The 17,039-nt window shown below is 47.6% G+C and overlaps 1 protein-coding gene across 1 annotated transcript in view; it reads left to right on the top strand.

The window, feature by feature from the left end:
- FHOD3 (formin homology 2 domain containing 3) overlaps nt 1-17,039 on the top strand; it is a 450,577-nt gene that overhangs the window by 411,453 nt on the left and 22,085 nt on the right. The window contains 5 exon segments of the mRNA XM_044382961.3: nt 1,184-1,366; nt 2,725-2,844; nt 3,477-3,638; nt 7,977-8,167; nt 14,143-14,335. Coding sequence (XP_044238896.1) covers nt 1,184-1,366; nt 2,725-2,844; nt 3,477-3,638; nt 7,977-8,167; nt 14,143-14,335 — 849 coding nt within the window.

The raw sequence follows: 17,039 nt of genomic DNA, 5'->3' as shown, positions 1-17,039 counted from the left end.
AGACTTTTTGAGAGAAGATGGGTGAGAGGGGCAGAGGGAGAGACTCTCAAGCAGACCCCCCCCCCGCCCCGAGCGCAGAGCCCGACATCAGGCTCAGTCGTACAACCCTGAGTGTCAGACGCTCAACAGACTGAGCCACCCAGGCGCCCCATCAGCCGATATTATTATGTGAATTTTCTTGTTCTGACTGCTAATATGGTAGATTAATTGCATTGATTGGTTTTTTGTACTGAACCAAACTTGTGGTTATTATTCTTAATAGGTCACTTTATAAAATATAACAATGTTTATATATCTTAATATATTGACATTTACATATTTAAAAATAGTTTTGTTCAGGGTTTTTGCATATAGGTTTATCAGGGATGTTGGTCTGCAGTTTTCTTGTAGTATCTTTGGTAATTTTGGTCTCGTAAAAAAAAAAAAGAGAGAAAGAAAGAAAAGAAAATTATTCCCTCACTCGCTTGGATTCAGGCCACAGGTTCTGACCTGCCTCTTTTGGGCTGTGGTTCCAATGTCAGCTCAGTTTTCCAAGTCTTTGATACAACGTTTAAGGTCAGATTCACACATCAACAGCTCAGGGATGACCCCAGAAGTTCTTAAACACCATTTTTGCACTTGCTTTGCCAGGGTTTCCTTTTCCCTGACCTCCCTAGCACTTTCTAGTTCCCTGGGGCTTTCCTTTTTGGTCCTCTAGCTAAAACTGGGGCTCAATCGCCTCACTTTGCCATGTCCTTTCTGTGACTGTGCCCATGTGGGGGGTGAGGCCAGAAGAAACCAAAAATAATAATAATAAAGTGCCCGAACACAGAAGTGGCACCTACTAGGTGCTTGAGAAATCATACTTACTGGTGGGGGGAATATGTGGTGTGACTATTATGTGGAATATGTCCTCAGTTTCAGAAAATTTGGGGCAAGTTTTTTAAATTCCTTCTGAAACAGGAGATTAAAGGAGAGAGAGAGAGAGACCAGTTTAGAACAATAAATGTGAATTTAGACTCTTCCTGGGACTTTTCTTCTTTGTGGTATTTGGTTTATAATGGTGTACCACTTGTGAATGATGTGAATGCTGACAGAATCTTTTCACTACCTGGTTGGAAAATTACAGTATGATTTTGGAAACATCAAAGGGCTGGGCTAGGGTCCGTCACTAAGAATGTACTACATTGTTCCATCTTTCCAGAAAATTCTAACCATGATTCCCACCGAAGAAGAGAAGCAGAAGATCCAGGAGGCGCAGCTGGCCAACCCTGACGTGCCACTGGGCAGTGCTGAGCAGTTCCTCCTCACGCTGTCCTCCATCAGCGAGCTCTCGGCTCGGCTCCACCTGTGGGCATTCAAGATGGATTATGAAACAACAGAAAAGGTATGCACTTAGGAAGGGAGGCCGCCAGCCCTCACCCCCAGCGTTGAGAAAGTCAGTTTTTTATGAGTGAAGGTTATGAAGTATCATTCTTGAGTGAGGGTCTGAAGGGCAAGTTGGTTATGGTGAGGTTGTGTCTACACTAAGTGACTGGCAGGCTGCCATTGAGGCATTTTTCTCCAGTGGCTGCCTGGCCTCAGCCTCAGACACTTGCTCGAGGGTACCAGATCGCTGGTTAAAAAAATTTTTTTAACTTTCTGACTTGTGTAAACTCGTTGTAAAAATTTGGAAAACACAGAAATGCACAATATAGAATGTAACTTACTATCTTTCCACCTGACGAGTCACTATAGTACCATTGACTGCGGCGGTTAGCCTGGCATGGAGTCACTTTGAGAAAGTACCTCCGTAGGAAGCTGAGGACGAAACACACTAAGAGGTTGAGAGGAGAATAGAAGGAAAGGGACCTTAACAGTGAAGGCATGGGGAGATTCATCTGAGTAAGAAGTGGAAGGAGCAGGTGTCTTCTACCTGAGGAAATGGGAGTATTTTTACAGGCTGAGCAGAAGGAACCAGTAGGGAGGAAAGAGATGGAAGGTGAGCTGGAATAGCTTAACTGAGAAGCCCGTATAGTCTCCATCCTCTGGCAAAGGAGGCAGCAGGGTCTTATGCTGAGGACCAGGTAGGTGGCAGTGGGTGTAGGGGCATCAGGAGGGAACCATGGTGTTTGAATTCATTCAGAAATCAAGCGAGGATGAAGAGACGTAGGACTGCTGAGGTGACTTGGCATGACGTAGTCTCAAAGCCAGTGTGAAAGTCTGCGAGAGTGGGAATTACAAAGGCAGTGGCGGTCATGAGGTTGGCAGTCTTCTAGAAAGTAACCAGAGCAAAGAAGTGGCCAGCCACAGAGTGCCCAGAGGGGAGGTTAGGAGACCTGAGGGGTCCAGGGACAGTGAGGGGCAGTTTCTGGTGTCATCTGCCTAGAAGGAGAAAGCAAAAAGGAAGACCATGGTCCAAATGCTGAAGGTACATGCAGAGGAAGTAGAGAAGAGGGGAGGGTGGTCTAAGGGTCCTGCCTGAGCTTGGTGGATTGGCAGGGACGAGGGAAGACAGAGCATTTGTCACCCCGGCACAGGTAGCCACGCACACCCATTTGGTCCCCACTGAAGAGACTTTGAGGACTAGACTTCCCCACTGCCCTTTGGCACTTTTCCATACTTAGGTGCGTGCGCCCATCACATGGGACTGCCTAATACCAAGAGAGCGCCTCTGTTGTTACCTCGTACAAAAGTTGAAAAGAACAAAGGAAAGCCAAAATGTGCATTCTTTATCATCACCTTCCAACTTTTTTTAATTGAAAGGAAGTGGCAGAACCACTTTTGGATCTGAAGGAAGGAATAGACCAACTGGAGAACAATAAAACCTTGGGCTTTATCCTGTCTACTCTCTTAGCCATTGGGAACTTTCTAAATGGAACTAATGTAAGTGTTTTGTATCCCTTATTCTCCTACCTCCCTTGTCACAAAGTCCCTGCTCTCCATTTGCTGAGGGAGGTTGTACCTCTGGTCCTCCAAAGCACAAATGAAGTAACTTTTGTATTTTCTTGCTGGAAAATCTGGAAGGATTTCATCCTGAACTTACCAGGGCCTACTTATTTGAGTCTGTATCTTGCTATTAAATAAGAACATTTAGAAAAATAAGCACCCTGTTCCTTATGAAGCTTGGCTACTCTCAAAACTGACATTGGAAAGAATTTCTTCCACTTCCCTCCCCCCATTTTTTCCCTGAACTTATCACTCAAATATTTGTACTTATACACATTATAAACCAACTTTTTAGAAAAATTGGCCTATCTTTGGTCAAGAAGTAGAAAAGTAGAGGGCAAAGAGAGAAAGAAGTTGTAGATACCCAGATGGTGGAGACCCAGCCCCACAGCTCCCTGATCTCGGGGTAGAGGCCTGGGACAGCTCGTGGCTGACGGCTGTGGTGGGAAAGAGCCAGAGGCTTATTTCATGCCCAGTACTCCAACAGGGCATTGCTTCTAGCCCTTTGTGCCTCTCTGAGAGCCTGTGTAAAACTTATTCTTGCCTTTTATTTAACATTCACCAAACAGGCCAAAGCGTTTGAGTTAAGCTACCTCGAGAAGGTTCCAGAAGTCAAAGACACCGTGCACAAGCAGTCGCTTCTCCACCACGTGTGCACCATGGTGGCAGAAAACTTCCCAGACAGCTCTGATCTGTACTCGGAGATCGGGGCCGTCACCAGGTCAGCCAAGGTACGTCCGTGGGCACGGAAGAGTGGGCCGTGCCTTTCCCTCAGATGTTGGATCTCTGTCAGTCATCTTGGAGGAGCGCAGCCTCTATTAAGTAAAAATGTCCAAGTGCTGCTTGCAACCCTTGCTCTACAGTTTGTGGATCTGACTCGTCTGATGCCGATTCTAATGGACTTGTAAGATCCTTTCCCCATCTCTGGTTCTCTGTCAGATTCTTTCCTACTGAGGTATGTGAGGCAGGTCTGCCCTCCTGGTCCTAGCTCCGCGTCCACTATGGAGCAGTGTTACTCAGAGGTCTGGGTTCTCCCGAGCATGAACACCTCTCCACTAGGTTTCAGTGGGCAAAAATGTCACAACGATGCAGTCTGGCTCCTCCTCAGACTTCCACAGGACCCTGCAGTGAGGCGTGGAGCCAGGAAACAGAGGGCACCTGGCCTTCTGCTCCGCCAAAGACTGGCTGGCTATTCCTATGATCTTACACAGAGGGAACGGTTTTATAGGGCTGTAAACAGTATGTAGCATTGGCCCCTCAGCTGCAAACTCTTAAATCGAGTGCACAGTTAAAATCTTCATGAACTTGTAGTTTATTAGAAAAGAGACAGTTGCAATAGCTGGACACCCAGCTGCCCCCACTTGCAGGAGCACTTCTGAGGCTGAAGAACCCCCGAGGAATCCCCAACACGGCACAGCTGGACAATGTGAGGGTCTCGGGAGCCACAGGAACCGCATGGGGAACGGCTTCATAGGGCAAAAGGAGTCAGGCCAGTGTGGGGAAAACTTCTGGAAACCCAACCTGAGCAGGCTGAGAAGCTGAAAGCAGATGACCTTTAGCTCTGGGACACTCTGGACCCTAGTATAAGAAGAGGAGAGAGAGAGGCAGGCAGTGGGGAAGGGGCCTTGCTGAGGTCTCCTTCACGGAACTCTCTCTCACCGCCTTCTCCCACAGAACTGGCTTGTGGGACCCCAGGGCCTGGGACCCTCCTTCACCTAACTCAGGAGCAACAGGCCGGCAGCTGCCAAGTACAGCAAGCAGGGGGCCCCGGGCCGGCCTGACGGGGGGCCAGCCTTGAGGCCGAAGGACGCATGGCCGGCAGTCCCGCAGCTCCAACCGCTGACCGCAGGCTTCTGAGAACGCAGACTCCTGTACTTCACAGGCACGCTTTCTGTGTTTACTCCGTGCCAGACAGTGTTCTGAAGTCTTTACAGATATCGCATCCGTCTCCTAACCAAGACCTAGAGCCCCTCTGCGTGCGGCAGCAGGGGGCCCTCCAACGGCTGCTCCGACACCTGCCCTGAGCACCTTCTCAGATGGCAGTTCCTTAGGAACACCTGTCTCTGAGACAGAGTCTGCTGCATATCTGGAGGCCTCTTTGTCCTGCTTCCAGACCCCACAGGACAAATCCGTTCCGTAGTTATACGTGGTCCTTTGTTCTTTCCCACGGTCTTCTCCTAGGTGGAGCCTGCTTGGAACTAAAGTAGCCCTGGCCTCGGAGTCCTGACACCAGGCTGGCCCCCAGCGACTGCCCCGGCCGCCGCCCCGCCCCATCCCCAGAGGATGTTCAGTTTGTAGTTAAGTCATAACAAAATAACTTATCCTTGTGCGAAGATTGGCTGCACAAGCCTGAAGCGCAGGTCGATTTTACCTATTAACTCTGGCAGTTGCTAAAGACGACTGTTGACCCAGCTCCCTGTGACCTGCAAGAGGGCAGCTACCCCTTCTCAGCTTTTACTCCCAATGCCTTTTGGGGTCCTGAGGGGTCGTCCTGTGTAGACAGGCACAAAATAAGCCTCAGGAAACCTCACTCCTCCTTGCATTCGCTCCGTCCCCTGGTGTGTTGTTGCACGTGGGGTCTCAGCACGGCAGCCCCTGGGGGCAGGCTGTCCGGCATCTGCAGGATAACTGTGTCCCCTGAGCTGTCCCACAGCGTCCCAGTCTGACTTGGTAAGATTTGACTTTGCTTCAGAGCACAGCTCATGGGGCTTCCTACACACAACAGTGGCCCATTGTGGATCAGTCCTCAGGAGAGCTGTTCCTTCTCAAAGAAGGCGGCCAGGCCAGCTGTGTCTCTGGGGTGGAATTTTTTAGGGGCAAATCTAGGCTTACCACATGCTGGTTGAGAACTTAGACTGGAGCCTGAGAGATTTGGGTTCAGATCCCAGTTCCACTCCTTCGAGCCGTGTGGTCTCTCACAAGCTACTTCACCTCTCTGTGCCTCTGCTCGTCCCCTCCCGAGTGGAGCTGGTGACAGAACCTGAGGTCGGGGAGAATTGTGCAGACTCAGGACACCTGTGCCTGTGGCCTGCGGCCGGGCAGCCAGCCGGAGGAGGCAGGCTTCCAAGCCCCCTCAGGAGAGGCTGCATTAAGCTCAACCCCCAAACTGCACTTCGTCGGAAGCCTCCGCACCTGGCTTCTGGTGGCAGTGGGCTCCTGCCTCCCGCCCCCCCCTTAAGGGCTCACGGCGGACTCTCTTCCCTGGAAAACCATCCCTTCCACGGGGTCCGCCGGCTGCTGTGTCCACGGCCGCGCCGGGCGAGTGTCACCTGGTTAGACTGAGTGGGGCTGCTCGGTGCCTGTCGGAGCGGAACTGAGCTTATTTTATTGTCCATCCGGGAGCTGCCAGATGCAAATGAGGACAGATCCAGAGAGTTAGGATTAGACGTGTAGCAATTGGCTTAAAATCTCCTGGACATTACTTGTCAGTCCCAGGTCATCCGGATCCTTTTCTAGACTTCTTCTTTGAACTATTTAGTGCCTTTCTAAATCTATATTTTTTTTCCTTCTCAGATGAGCACCTGATTTTTTTTCTCAGTTCCAGTCTATCATAGGAAAGTGAAGCTTTTTCTACTCTGGGCCCAGAATTCCTTTGGTTTCAGGCCATTTTTCTCCAAATCACACGAACCCCCTGCTTACCTGAATGCCGGGGCTCTGCCTAAACTTGCCTTCTGTTGTTGGCTCTTCAGCACCCAAGAAACCCAGAACTTGCGAGGTCTTGCCTGGCCCCCAGGGCATCCCTTGTGCTCAGCTTGGCTTCATCCCGCCTGGTGATAGATTCTCTGACCTTCCTTGACTTGATCCCCTCCATTGTCTCGTGGAGGGCGGGACCACTCCAGCAAGCGCACTCACATCCAGGCTCACATCCCTTGACCTCTGTCATCTAAGCAATGGCGCCTCACCTCCAGGCATCTGCTTTCTCCTTCTGACCTTGATTTGGCCAGCGTTCGCTTTCTCCCACCATCTTCCCCTCTGCATCTACTTCTGTGCCCTCAGTCTCCTGCCTACAGCTCACCTACTTATCTGTTTCTGCCTCCCCTCCTCGCCTTCTCAGTTTCTTACCCCTGTCCCACAGCTCTCTGCGTTAAATGCCCTCAAGTGCATTCTTTTCATGATGAACTCTGTGATTCACATAATTTCTAGTCTAGAGATTCAGCCAAAGCATCACTTTAGAAAGCCTCCGCTCAGGCTACCTCAGTTAATCCAGATTGTTCCCACTTCCCTGAAGAGCACATCTGTTCGTTGCACATGTGGCTTGCATCTGCCAGCAAGACTTCTCTCTCTCTGTCTCTTTCTCTCTCTCTCTGTCTCTCTGTCTCTCTCTATCTCTCTCACACACACACACACACACACACACACACACACACACATGCACGCGCATGCCTGATGGCTTCTGTACATCCTCAATGTCTGGTCTGTACACCTGTCTATACACTGAGTCTCCTTGAGAACAGCAGCCTAGTCTCGTTCAACATCTATCTTTGCGTCCTCAGTGTCTGGTATAGGAACTGACATACACCCATTTCTCCATGGGTGTGGGTCAAATGAATGAATGAGTGGGTGGATAAATAACATTTGTCACACAGTGTAAGAGATCACTGTGAAGAGACGCTGTCTGCCCCTGAGCTGGCCCCACCCTATTAGAACCGTCCCTGTATGTCCGGTCTGTTCCTATAGCCCTGAGTGAAAAATCATCTCTGAAGAGCAAGAGTGCTCTGAAAAATTTTATGAGACATCTGCTCAGTTCCTCTTGTACTAGAGTTCCTTGATATCATGTTTTAATTTACAGTTCCTGAAGACTTTCCTAAGATTTCTTTCCAAATATGGGGGGAAAAAGAGTGATATTTGCATTGGGTTCATTTGGAGAACAGTTTTATCACTAAATAATTTGATGTTAAGATAATGACAAATCCACATGTGGATAATTTTAGGTCATAAATACGTTTGTATTTCAAGATGTAAATTTGGTTTTGATGTTTGTTTCTTCCCGGAGGCAGTTGAATTTCCTGGTTCAGGTTGGTGTCCGGTGGTTTCAGCGCCTTTACAATTGTTCTCCCTCCGATTTTCAGGTTGACTTTGATCAACTTCAGGATAATTTATGTCAGATGGAGAGAAGATGCAAAGCTTCATGGGATCACCTCAAGGCAATTGCAAAACATGAAATGAAACCAGTTTTAAAACAGCGAATGTCAGAGTTCCTAAAAGACTGTGCAGAGCGAATTATAATTTTAAAGATTGTCCATCGAAGAATAATTAACAGGTAAGTGGATGAAGGAACTAATGGCAACACCCATACAATGGCATGTTAAAAATATTCTAGAAACCAATATCTGAAGGTTAAGTTTACAAAAGTTGTACTCTAAATTCTGGGAACATAGAAAACACACCTTTGCACATGTTTGTTTCATGGGTATTTTTCTTACACACACACACTCACACACCCCAATAATGTCATTGAATTCTGAGGTTGGAAGGAATCTCAGAGATAACGTGATCCAAAAATCCCGTTTGATCTGGAATTGCCTCTCTGAGATCTCTGACAAGTTTTATCTCTGCATCTGCTTGAACAGTTCTGCGTACAGACAGCATGTGTCCTTGTGAGGCAGCTTGACTTGTTAGACAAGCTCCTTTTACATCATCTGCAGTGTCCCCTCCAAGACCTGCCCCTTGCTGATTCTCCAAGACCGCTCTGCTGCAGGCCACCTGGATGGGGCCTGGGCCCCCATGGGTGCCAGCCCCTGGACCAGCCGCCCTTAGAGTCACAGGATCCAACAGGACCCTGGGAGACGTGCAGGGCTGTATGAGGCCTTGCTTGCCTGCAGGGAGGCTGGCTGGGGTCTAGAACTGCTCCACAGCGGTCCAGGGTGGCTCACCTGTAAGCAGTGGCAGCACCAAGACTGGAGCCTGGGTCTTCTGACTTCCTGAGCCAGGCCGCTTCTGACCATGCACCATCGCCCTCTTCTTTGTGATATCACAGAGTACGGTTGTAGGCTCCAGGTCCTGACCTTCGGGGTCTGAATGCTCTGTTCTGGGCCTTACTGAATAAATGTGCAAGTCTCCAGACCTGCAGGCTGTGGTCTACCGGGAACAGATACTCTTGTGACGGGCCTTCTGAAACAGGCCTCATTGCGGTTCTGTGAAGGGAGCCCTCCCCACGGGGCCTTTCCTGGAGACCTGCCTCTCAGGTAGACACCGAGGCTGGTGTCCAAGCACTTGATTATTTTTTTAAACAGATGGGTGGTATTTTCATTTATCCCTGTGTGTTTCATTTTTTTTTCACTTTTTTTTCTTCTCTTCCCTTCCCTCCCTCCTTTAACCTTCTTTTTTCTTTCCTTCCTTCACCCTCCTTGAACCCACCAGCACTTATTTTTTTAAAGATTTTATTTATTTGACAGAGAGAGATAGACAGCGAGAGAGGGAACACAAGCAGGGGGAGTGGGAGAGGGAGAAGCAGGCTTCCCGCAGAGCAGGGAGCCCAGTACGGGACTTGATCCCAGCACCCTGGGATCATGACCTGAGCTGAAGACAGACGCTTAACGACTGAGCCACCCAGGCGCCCCCTCCACCAGCACTTTAATAACCTAATTGTCTTGTCTGCATGCGAGCTCTTGCCCACCTTGTGCCATTTGCTGCTTTGGTAACCATATACCTCCTGGGTCTTGATCCAGACTGTTGTAGGGCAGAGAAGGTGGTGGAAGTCTTTAAATGTTAGCCAGGACAAGAATAGGGAACAGACTCTTCCCTCCAGGTTGATGACTGTCCATTACTCAGTGCTTCGGGAATTCAGTTATAAACCTTGCTCACTGCACTCCACCTTGACCTCACAGGGCCTTCTGGGCAGGAGGGACTTATCAGAGATTTGGTCAGGTTTCTTAGTGAAATCAAAGTACACTATGCTTTTAACATGTTTAAAAAGTGGAGGCAGGGAATGTGAGGTGCTTTGGCCCTCCATGCTTTGTATGATTCGAGCAATTTCCAACTTAAAACTGCTCAAATAAACAAATAGTTTCCACTTGGAATGTCATGAAACTGGAACAGTTTTCCGAAAGTCTTGTAAAGCTGTTAGGCCTGATCACATTAGCCATTTTACCCCGGACAGGTAAGAGCTCATTTTGGTGACACAGCTGTTCCTTAAGCTATAGGCTCTACTGCGTGTGTGTGTGTGTGTGTGTGTGTGTGCATAAAATGCGTATAATGTTTGCTCTGCTTGTCCTGTTCTCCCTGGTAAGCTGGTCACCCACATGACGGTTGCTCTTGCATGACCTAGAGCCCTGTCTACTCACTGGTGCCCGTCCCACTGGGGACGACCAGCACAAGCTAGGAATCTGGGTGGTAAAGGGGCCATGGCTAAAGTATGGGTCCAGGTAATGGCCAAGCCAAAGCACCTAAACCATAGAACCCTGGCTTCAAATGAAGTTGGTAGCAGGAATGCCATATATAGAAGTGACGAAAGTAGGAATATCTTGCTGAAATGGCCATGGGGGCCTCAGAGCCGCAGAGGCTATGCTTCCTCTTTCTCTCCCCAACTACCAGCATTTCCCAGGAGCATAGCCCATGACTGCTGTGATCGGACATGTTCCCTTTACACACTGGGCAACTGAGACGCAGGGAGGAGGAAAACCCTGGTTGAGGTGGGTACAGGTCGAATCCTTTGGGGCATGCCGATCAGCCTAAATAGAAGACTTCAGATCAGAAAGTTGGAAGTAGCTCGGCCTGCATCTTTTTTCCTCACCTGCAAGTGTAAGAGTTACATTTTTATCTGTGTAATTAGGAATTCATTTAATAGGGCACTTTTTGAAAGACGCCATTGTTCACAGAACTGCTCGGCGGTTCTCGGGGTGTGAAGGTTATCTGGCTCCTAGGGATGAACTCAAACCTCCACAGGTAGCAGAGCTGCGGATCTGTTCTCATGACACTCAGATACGCAGAGAAAAGAACTCTTGTTTCCTTCACGGTGTTCAGTCCAACTCCTTAATGATCCACTGCATGGCGGGGTAGCCGTCTGCTGACCTAGCCAATAATGTAAGCCGCTGAACTTTTAGTCTCCTGAATGCTTGGTCTTCAGGAGTTCAACTCGTTCCTGCTACCCCTCTCAAAGTTGGCCTTGGGAAAGAACAGTGATTTCTAGAGCTCAGTGGTGAAGAAGGGGATAGGTTCTCAGATGGAGCCTCCCATGTGGACAGGCCTGGCCCGCCTCTACGGGCACCTCCTGCTGTGATTGGCAGCTGAAGGGACAAGTGGTCAGGTCTCCCCTCTGCTCCACTCATCCCCTCAGACCCTGCAGGCTCTCTGCTCACACCCTCTGTGTTCCCTAGGGTCCACTGCACACCACGCAGGATCCCCTGAAGGGCAGTGAGTCTGGCCAGACCCTCCTGCTTCCTCTCCTTACCAGGCTGCTCTTTGCACTCTGCCTGGGGTACTCTGTTGTGGCCTGGAACCCTCTGTCTTGCACAGGGACCTCTTGGTGGGACAGAAATCCCTCTTGTCCTCAGCACCCCTTAGCCTCTCAACAGACCTCTCTCCACTCCAGGGCCTCCTTGGAGAGAGACGAGAACACACATCTGACCACCCACCTTCCTGTCTGGCCCCCCCTTAGTTATTCCACTGGGTCTCCTCTTGGTAAAGGGGCAGATAAAAGAACTTAGACAATCCTCTTTAAGTAACACTCAGCTTTCAAACCGTTGCATGGCTAAGAAGCTCTCGTTCTGCTTGCTTGACCGTGCCCCCCCAGCAGCCTCGTCCACTTGACGAATGAGCAAGTGCACTCGCTCACTCCCATAGACTCGTTAGGCTGAGTTACGCACGTGGTGGTGGGCACTGGGCCCGGAAGCCAGTGGAGGAAGGCCTCCGGAGAACTCAGCAAGGGGCTGGCGGGAGAGATGGGGAGACAGGTGACACCCACACTGGCTTCTTGGTAGCCCAAATTCCACCCCTCCCCTTCTTGGGCCAGACCCCCTACTCATTAGCACACTTGAGGAGAAGGGTGGATGATGGAACAGAGCAGAGAGACTGATCCTATATCCACTATATAATGCAGGTAGTAGTAAGAGCCAGGAAGAAAGATAAGACTATAATCAACACAGGGAGTGACCAGGTGCTGTTTTACAAAATAGAAAGACCAGGGAAGGCTTCTCTGAGGAGGTGATATTTGGGCAGAATCCTGTAGGATGAGAGAGAGGGAATGGCTGGGACTAGACACCTTTCAGAGCCTGTGGTCCTGCCATTGGAATGGCCTCCGTGCCCTTCCTCACAGGCCCTACAGGCTCTCAGCCATCTCCGTGTCCCTGTAGGATCCCCCCCATATCACCCCTGGGGCCTGGGGCTTCTTCCAAGAATCTTGAGGAGTCCATTGTGGCTGGGTTCAGTGGAGTTGAGAGAGGAAGTGGGGCCGGTCGTGCAGTACCTTGTACAGATGGACCACATTTTGTTTACCTGTTCATTTGTTGGACGTTTGAGTCATTTTTGCCTTGTGGCTGTTATGATTACTGCTGCTATGAACATTTCTATAGAGGTTTGGTGTGGACACACATCTTCATGTCTTTTGGGTATATGCGTAGGAGCAAAGTTGCTGTATCATATGGTAACCCTGTGTAAACTTTGTAGGAACTGCCAGACTTTTCCATAGCAGCTGAACCGTTTTGTGTTTCTACCTGCTGCTGTATGAGGGCTCCAGTGTCTCCCCATTCTCACTGACACTTGTTACTGTCTGTGGTTTTGGTTTGCATTCCCCTAATGACTAGGGATGTGAAGCAACTTTTCATTTGGTCATTGGCTATTTGTGTGTCTTTTTTGGAGAAATGTCTATTCACATCCTTTGTCCATATTTTCTTTGTCTTTTCGGTGTTGGGTTGTAAGATTTCTTCATATATTCTGGATACAAATCTCTTATCAGACATATGATTTGCAAATTCTCTCCCATTGTTTTTTCACTCTTAATGGTGGTCTTTTGAAGCGCCAAAGTGTTTAATTTTGATGAAGTTGAGTTTATCTATGTTTTTCTTCAGTTGCCAGTGGTTTTGGTGTCACATATAAGAAGGAAATCATTGGCTAATCCAAAGTCATGAAAACTAACAGGCCATGTTCCTCTAAGAGCTTTATAGTTGTAGCTAAATTTTCTGTCTTTAAACAGCATTTTTTCAGCCTCTTCAATTACAAGTTGTATGTTTTACTTTATGATTCTTCACATAAAGAATATGCCCATTTCCCTCACTTGAAAACAAAACGAAACCCCTGTTCAATCTATACATATTAGAACAATCGAACACAGAAATAGTTGTCCACAAATAGTGGTATCATTTATATAAGACTGTTTGGTCTACATACAAATGTCCCTCTGTCTCCTAGTATCTTCTTTCTCATTTCCTGATAACTAAAAATGGTGTACATGTTTGCTTATTTAATTTCCTCTAGAAAACGTTTAAGTCAATAAAATCCAGTAAGTTTTCATTTATTAAGTTAAATAGCTGAAATTTATATCGTGCTGCTTGTGTGGTGTTTCCTAATAAAATTAAGATTGTATGTGGGGCGCCTGGGTGGCTCAGTCAGTTAAGCATCTGACTCTTGATTTCAGCTCAGGTCATGATCTCAGGGTCGTGAGATTGAGCCCCACGTTGACCTCCACACCAGACGTGGAGGCTGCTTAGGATTCTCTCTCTCCCTTTTCCTCTGCCCATCCCCTCCCCCCACTCATTTGTGTACTCTCAAAAAAAAAGAAAAAAGATTGTATATAAGATCATGAGAAAATATTTCAGAAGATATACTCACGGAAAACTTAATCAGCATTTTTACAAACCATCAGTTAACAGCTCATATGCTTGTGTTTATTCCAATAGGCATTAAAGCAGGTTCTCAAGGAATTGCTAAGCTATATTTCTTTATTCCATATTCAGTTCTTACATAACCTAGAAACTTGTGCAGTATTTTCTTTAAAATAGTGCTTTATCCTTTTTCTTGCAAAAGCTTTGCACATACATTTTAGAAAAACATTAAGACACTGAGAAGCAAAAACAGTAACTAATCTCCTAAAATCCTACCACCTAGACATCCTCCATCAGTGAGAAAGTGAGTTGAACTTGACTTCCAGTTGAATTTTTCGCTCAAGAAGACCCTGCAGCCCCAGAGCCCCAGGAATGAAGACCAATGCCTGCCTGATTGGTTTCTTGCTGAAAGTTTTCAGGCAATTGGTTTTGTTCCTTAGAACTGAAGTCATCACTGCTATTGGGTTTTTCATTGCAGGTTCCATTCCTTTTTGCTCTTCATGGGTCACCCGCCTTATGCAATTCGGGAAGTGAACATAAACAAATTCTGCAGGATCATTAGCGAGTTTGCACTGGAGTATCGCACCACCAGGGAAAGGGTTTTGCAGCAGAAACAGAAACGGGCCAACCACAGAGAGAGAAATAAGACCAGAGGGAAGATGATCACCGATGTAAGTTCCATGAAATCTGTCTCTTTGTGTCATTTATTGTGAAAGTAGACCAACCCCCGCAGTTTGGGGGCTGTGCCTTTTTTTTTTTTTAATGTGAAAAAAAAATGCCATCTTTTAAAAAGTGCTCTTAAACTGTTCCTCTACTATGACTGTGAAAATCTGCTATATAATATACGTGGGACAAATACATGTAAATTAAGGATGTGTGGCTAGTGGAGGAACTTTAACCCATGTTGGAGTGTTGTAGGATGTGGTGTCATTAAAGGTTTGATTCCATTTTCAACCTCTGGGATGTGGGTAAAAGTGGAAGAAAAGAAAAAATATAAGAGACAATGCCATTTATCCTAGGAGAACAGATATACTGATTCAGGATTTTAATCGCCATAACAATGCTATATAACCAATCAGTTGACACATGGACCACCCATTCGAGGCATCGGAATTGAGAAATAATGGATGTGGTTGCTCAAAGACATAATCCGAGGGGTTCTTGGCAGTCCCTTGAGTCAGAGAATATTCAGGTGGGAAGAGATCCGCAGAACAGTGAATCCAACAGGAGTTCCCCAGAACCCCTTGGGGTGGGGGTGGGAGGCTGCACATGTGTATGCTGCCCCAGCTCCTGGGCTCCCCTCTCCCACCTCAGCCCCGAACCCTGCAGGACACAAGTGCTGTGGGCTTTCAGATGCAAGATGCTTTGTAAGTAGAGGAGAAAGGGATGTGGGAAGATGCCTGAGACAAAGACATACCATGCAGGTGCCTCCTTCTGGTGGGTCTTTGTAAAACTTAAGCCATCTGTATATGGATCTAAGAAGCACATTGGCTCTCAGTGATATGGAGAATGGGATGGGAAAAGGTCCAAGCAATAGAATGCCATCATCCTAGGGGTTGCAGGCCTCAACTGAGCTCAAGTCAGGGCGATTTCTTTGGGGAGGAACAAAATCAGTTCTGCCTTCTCTCCCCAGAGGGTGTGCAGGTTGTAGGAGAAACAGAGGGCGCGTGATTACTGTCCACATTCTTCAGGAATGTGGAGACTGGATCCATCATTTTAGAAATTTTGTTGTAATTTTAAGGCACTTCTGAGAACAACTAGGGACTCATCCCCTCACCATTCCCTCACCAGACTCCTTGTTCCCCTGGAAATTTCTCAACCCTTAGATCACTTCTCTGCAGAGGGGCCCTGTGTACAGCCCATTGGTGGTTCTGGATGCCAGTGCCACCTGCCGAGACTCTCCCTTCTCGTCTCCTGAAATCTGGGTTCAGTAGGATGTGTAGCCTCCCAGAGGACAGAAACAGGAAGCAAACTGAATCCATCTGGGCAAACCGTGGCCCACTTCTCATTCCAAGGTGTTATTTTTAAAAGTTTTAAAAGGGGCTTCCTCGTTTCTGTGGAAGTGAGACACATTGGCGGGTGAAAACTACAAGCCTGGTATGCTTATAGTTAGGAAAACACAAAAATTTCTTGCCAATTTCTTCAGATTTTTTTTTTACAGATCCCACTGATTTTCAAATTCTTCCCTTCTCTGAAAACATCTAGCTTGCCTATTTATAAACAGGAGTAAATATTTCTGGAGTTTGACTCAAAAATATTTAAATTCCCATTAAAACATGGACAGGGCGGACTTCAGGGTTCATCCTCAATGTCATCCAGTTTTCAGTGGGCACAGTGGCATCATTCACGTAGAGAGACTGCCATCTGCTGGAAGATTAGGATACTGTCACTTAAAACAAAGAGCTGCTTTTCCCAACTCTCAATTAGCTTCCCTGTTGTGTGTCCAGCGCTGCCCTGGGGACCGACCAGCAGGTGACTACAGTAAAAGACAAGCTTATACCCCAAGGGTGTCCTCATGATCTGGTTAGAAAACCATATCAACTTAAAACTCTAAAAACAAAACCCAGCAATAGATGGAGTCCCTGAACATTAGAGCTGGAAATTCAATTCAATTTTTAGAGAAAACTGTGTGGCGAATCATTTGTTATATAGATGCCGGGTAAAATGAATGTGGAAGTGGTAGCAATTAAGCGGAGATGATTTTAGAAAAACAATTATTGTTTAAGACATAGTGAAATCTGGGTAAAGTCTGAACACCCTGCGTTTCGAGTCTGCCCTGTATCTGCCCTTGTGTGCCTGCCCTTCCTCTTCTTTCTCTGTTTCTGAAATGCAGAAGGCTTTCTTTCTCAAAATCCGGGGATCCTCCCAGGTAGGAGTCAGTGAGAAACTAAGGGATTCCTCGTCCTTGCTCCCCGAGCTAGTTCTAGACATAAAGGTGACATAGACAGGAAGCATAAGACAACCGTAGCCCTGTCTGCTGTGGTCATACTCAAGACAGGCTGCAAGAACTCAGACCATCAATCCCAGGCCCTCCATATCGGGGCAGTGGGGAGCTCTGTTGACCTTGAAAATGAAGGTCATTTTATTTTAGCAGCAAAATTATTTATTCAGGAATGGCAGAGGAATTGCAACTTGGGACATGCAGGCTATGATAAAACCATGGGCAAGTCCAGAGAACAAAGGAGAGGAACATGACTTTGAGCAAAGAGGGCATTGGGAGGGGCTGCTTCCAATGAAAGTCCTTTGGAAAAAAGTGAGCATCCCGGGTGGCAGTGGTTTCTCATTGGCTGAGTTGTGGCAGTTTCTCATTGGCTGGTCTGTTGCCAGGTGAGGAGAAAATCTTCATCTCTCTTGGGACGTAAGGTCGGCTACTTC

The sequence above is a fragment of the Ursus arctos genome, unplaced genomic scaffold, assembly GCF_023065955.2.
Source record: "Ursus arctos isolate Adak ecotype North America unplaced genomic scaffold, UrsArc2.0 scaffold_17, whole genome shotgun sequence".
In the NCBI taxonomy this organism is placed as follows: domain Eukaryota; kingdom Metazoa; phylum Chordata; class Mammalia; order Carnivora; family Ursidae; genus Ursus; species Ursus arctos.
This window is presented reverse-complemented; position numbering and strand designations above follow the sequence as displayed.